The 5,075-nt window shown below is 39.8% G+C and overlaps 1 protein-coding gene across 1 annotated transcript in view; it reads left to right on the top strand.

Annotated features, from left to right (window-relative positions):
• Positions 1–17: 17 nt before the first annotated feature.
• Positions 18–5,075, top strand: part of FGF20 (fibroblast growth factor 20) — a 9,903-nt gene continuing 4,845 nt past the window's right edge. Inside the window, exon 1 of the mRNA XM_008641541.2 lies at positions 18–193. Coding sequence (XP_008639763.1) covers positions 18–193 — 176 coding nt within the window. The remainder of the gene's footprint in view (positions 194–5,075) is intronic.

Below are 5,075 nucleotides of genomic sequence, written 5' to 3'. Positions count from 1 at the left end.
CGGCCGCGGCAGCGGCGATGCGAGGTGGCCAGACCAAACACGAGGAACCGGCACGGACCTGGGTCCGCGCAGTTCAAGCCAGAGTGCCGGCAGGGCGATGCGAGGTGGCCAGACCAAACACGAGGAACCGGCACGGACCTGGGTCCGCGCAGTTCAAGCCAGAGTGCCGGCAGGGTGATGCGTGGGAACTGCCGTGAGCGGGGCAGAGCCGTGCGTGGGCCTCGCTGCAGTTCTGCGCGCACGGAGGGTGCCGCGCGTGTTCAGCATCGTGCTCCAGAGCCTTACCCCGTCAGTGCATGACCTTGTTCCCGGGGGTGTGTGCCGCACGATGCCGTGATGTCCTTGCCGTGTCAGCAGCCTCTCCTCCGATAAATACTCTTGGCGACAGGTAGCCTCCTTAGCATAACCAAGTACTAGTTAAAAGACCAGTTGTGAAAGATGAGCATGGTCTTTTGTCCCTGCTTGGTGCTGATGGGCAATACATCGTGTCAGGCATTTCATGTTAGGGCATTCTTGCGTGGTATAACCTGCATCACCGTCTACATTACCTTGAAACTTTACATAAACTGCATACAAACATTTCCAGACACGGCACACCTTAGGGCATTTTGTGCAGTGGTACAGTCTCAGTCTTTTTCTTCTTTACATGAGTACCTTTTCCCCAAGTTTCAGCCAGTTATCATTGCCGTCCCCCCACCCCCCCAAATCTCTAATGGCTTTTTATATTACAATGAACAAGATTTCAGCAAATACACAAATGATAAATTGTTTTAAAGCCTTTTAAGACATTCTCATGCATTTTCAGTTCCTAAGAAACATTTCAGTGGTTATGATATGTGTCAAGAAAGAAGTGTGGCTATGTTTGTCAACTGACAGTCTGTCAGATCATGCAACTGCAAACGTGGCCAAGGTTGAGTTACCTCAGAGCTATTGCAGAAAGGCAGGTATCTGGGCTGAATGATAGATTTCCTGCATTTCTTTCAATATTTGAGAATACTGTAAGCCAATTCATTTCTCAAGTAATTCCCTTGACTTCATTACTCCCATCTGTCAAAAACTATTTTTGTTATTTTTTTATATCTACTGCTTTATTTTATAAATACATTACATGTATGGCTCCCAGGCAAAATCCTTGTCTGCAAATCTGAGTTACATCTCTGTACTGAGTGACTAAAGGCCAATATGGAGACCAGTATTTAGGAGTCAAGGCAATAATCGTTTCTGACGCTTGGCATGACTGAAACACGAGTACTTCCAAGTACATGACTAAGCATCCAGTCTGGAAAATTTTGCAGAATGTGGCTCTTGGATCTTATCAGTTCTAGCTGCTTCATTAGGAGACATCATTCACCAATACAATTACCTTTTTCAAATAGTCTACCTTTTCGGTTTGACTGGAAGAGAAACTACTTTTGGTCAGGGTGGTGTCCCAAAATAAACATGTTAAGAGCTCATCAGTCACCTGAACTGTAGTCATGAGCCATGAGTTATCTCCCTGTTCACACTGTTTTCCTGAAATTAGTTAGCCACGATTTACTGACTTTTCAATAACACTTTTAGGCTAAAATTTCTTTCACTTCAAAAATCCAATTCACCTCTGTAACTACTTACACCCAGCTAATTTTAGGCAGAACTCCCCTGGTGAGGTGTTTGCTTAGGAACAAGAGCAAAATTTATTTGTGCAGCAAGTCAAAAACCATTAGCTGTCTGAACATCTTGTATGCACAGATTCAGAAAGCATGTAATTTAAATAAATAAAGGTTGTTTTAATGCAATGATTCACTTACAGGACTGATAAAAAAGCTGCCAAATGACGCATTTGAATATTGATATGTGGATTCTCACTGGATGTGGCCATGTAAATGTGTGCTCACTGCAATAGCTTCTCTGTCCCATTCTCCAAATATAGGGGTTTATTCATGTGTGTCCACAAAAACATGGACAGTAAAATCATGAATCTTAAAAAGCCCTGAGAATTTCTGTCTTCAATTAAAGAAATAAAACAAAGCATGAAGGTGTGAGAAATGTAGAACCTCCTTCCCACAGAAAAAAAAAAATCATCATTGCTCTTCCCTCATCTGAGTATTCTTAAATAGTTAAATATAAATACACATGTATGTATACATGCATACATGCCTGCTACTGTATCTGTTCAGAAGAGAAAGCTGCCAATGTTTTTAAAATCTGCATGTATTGCATTGTAAAGGCTTTACATCATCAGATTATAGCCTAATTTGTATATGGAGCCTTGGAAAAGTTCTTTTCTTTCTAGTAAATTCTGCACAAGAATACACCATTTTTCACTCAGACTTGCAGCGCTCAGAAAGGCATTCATTGTAACTTGTGCATGTTCCTCTTGCCTTCCTGAAAGCAACAAACCATATTTTTGTGTCCAAATCTAGGAAGAATCTGGAACTGGCCATGATACACAGGTATCTCCAGGTGGACATAACCCTTCAGGTGCTAGTCAGTGGTTTTTGTTCCACAAAGTGTTTGCTTCCTCATGTATTCATGAACCATTCCTTTCCAATATTTTATTATATAATTAAAAATTTATGGCTGGCACATTACTGTTGTAAGGGAGTTCTAAAGTTAACAAAGGTGCAATAAATTGCAGGGCCTAAAGTTTTATAGCTAACAGGAGTTTTATGGATATATAGATTGATCTGTCTCTCCATATATATATAGACTACCTATGAAAGATTGCAGTCCATTACATTCTCCACTCCCTTGGTAGCCACTAGGTTTTGCTTATGACAACATGCTATTCTTAGGAAATATACAGTAACTATATTGTGTACAGAAGTCCTAACTACTTGCTATGGAAATAAAAACTTGACCACATATATATTTGTTCAATGACACTGAAAGTGCCGTCTCTAGGAAGTATATGTAGAATTGATTAGATTGTACTGTATACTTTAAGTTGAATTATGTACTCTTGTAAAAACACTCTTCAAAATTATTTAACTTCCCATGGTATAGTTTCAGAAGGTGCAAAAAAATCTTTAGTGTTATCTTTTCCTGTCACATGACTAGTGCAAACACACACAAAAAATCTTATCTTTTTGTTTCTTTTCTGGTACTTTATAAAACAGCATAACCGGTTTAGTTCCCAGACATTAAAGACTCCACTCGGAAAAGATCGGTGTTATATAGTCCACTCTACTTTAAATGTTTCCATTATATAACAGGAAAGATTTAGCCATAAGGGTCTTTCAGTGTGTGATGGCTGAAGATTATTTTTTTCTTCAGAATAACCCCAACCCTTCTCCACGGGAGACAGTGATGTTATCTGAACCGAAGATATCTCTACCATTGGTAGGACTCGAGGGTACTGCTTGAACCCAGGAACAGTATCTGTATGGGAGCACCTTTAGGCTTAGAAAAATATACCTCCTCCATTTAACTGTACCATCCTGGTGCATGTCCTGCAACTTAACAGCTGTGATGAACAGTTTGATCTTGACCTGCCAGTCATGTCAATAAAAATACTTGATGTTTGTTTCAAACGTTTTTGGTGTATTTGAGTAATCAGTGAACAGGCTATTTGAGAAATAGGTGCCATATAGATTATTTAACTTTGATCTATTTCTTTGATTTAGCACTACAATTAAGTAGATTTGCTTCAAAGAGAAAGCTCATTGGTTGATGTTTTACACTGATGTGATAATGTTTACACAGATGTGCTTTGAAATCTCGATTATGGTGGATTTTTGGGTCCCACCACATGACAGACTCCTGTTATCTGAAAGGTAAAATAATATAACATCTATCTGTAACTGCCTTCAGAACAGGTCTGCTTGTGCTCGCCTCTGAGGTGATTTATCTGATCATTGTATTTAGCATTAATTTTTTCAGTTTTAAATCCCTCCACAGTAAATCACTTGCTTTAAAGCAGCCTTTTTTATAATTCAGGTGCACACAGGGGCAGTACTTAGGACTGCAATGATGAAAAGGTGTCACATTACCTGCTTTAAAGCACCTGCCAATTAATTAGCCCTATACTCTCCATAGCAAATAAAGGTAAGCAGTCAAATCCATTTGATCTCTCAGATTTAGACTGTGACTGAAAAGACCATGAAGCAAGACGGGAGAACTAATCTCTCATGATTCTCTGCACCTTTTTTGTTTAAATGAAATCTTAAACCACCAACTGATTCACTTGAACTTTTGAAAGAATTAACTATGAAAGATCTTTACATATTATACTCTAATACCATGTTTTAACATTGGCAAAGAATTGCATATCTTAGATGCTAAGATAGGTCATGCCATTTAAGCCCTAAAATTCATTAGACTTTACAGAAAATGCAGGAAAGATGGCAAAAGTCAAGCTCTTAGATTTAATGTAGAGTTGTTTTACCATTTGTGATAATGACTGAATATATGTTCTACCAAAATATATTTTCATGTGTGAACCATTCTACTCTGGGAATGAAGAAAGTGCATATGCTCATTTGGAACAGGACAACAAAGGCCCAAATTGATTCAAAACACTGTAGAAATACAGCAGGGATCTTTCAGTAGATGATATTGCTAATTTATGATGCTTACAGATCTTGGCTACGAGCCTAATGAAAAACCCCAAAGAAGATGGATTAGATGAGCCAACTCTGAATCTTTCTTCTTCTCTGCAAGTTTTGAAAATATTTACCTCAAATGATGGGGCTGCCCATTTATGTTTATAAGACCTCCTGTCAATACCCAAATACTATAGATCAGTTTCGTGTCACATTAATGATAAATTAAATGCGAGGGAGAATTTGCAGAGGGGAAAGCACCTCCCTGACTATGCCAATTTCTTTAGAAATTCCCCTCCTTGTAGTTGAAGCGATAAAAGCGAAGCGTAATGCATGTACATTTTATTAGCGTTTTAGAAACAGGGAGTAAAACTGTCAGATCTTTGGGTTTTTCTTTCATGTGTGTCTGGGCAGGTCTAACCCTCAGGTAACGCCCTTTCTCCTTCTTCCCTCCTGCCTCTCCTTGCACCTGTCCATGTAATGCTCCGACAGCTCCCGCCCGTCCCCCGCTGCCCGCTCCGCTCCGCTCCGCTCCGCGCAGGGGCCGCGCCC

The sequence above is a fragment of the Corvus brachyrhynchos genome, unplaced genomic scaffold (genome assembly GCF_000691975.1).
Source record: "Corvus brachyrhynchos isolate BGI_N302 unplaced genomic scaffold, ASM69197v1 scaffold17, whole genome shotgun sequence".
Taxonomy (NCBI): domain Eukaryota; kingdom Metazoa; phylum Chordata; class Aves; order Passeriformes; family Corvidae; genus Corvus; species Corvus brachyrhynchos.
The sequence above is the reverse complement of the archived record's forward strand: the minus strand, read 5'-3'. Positions and strand labels throughout refer to the sequence as shown.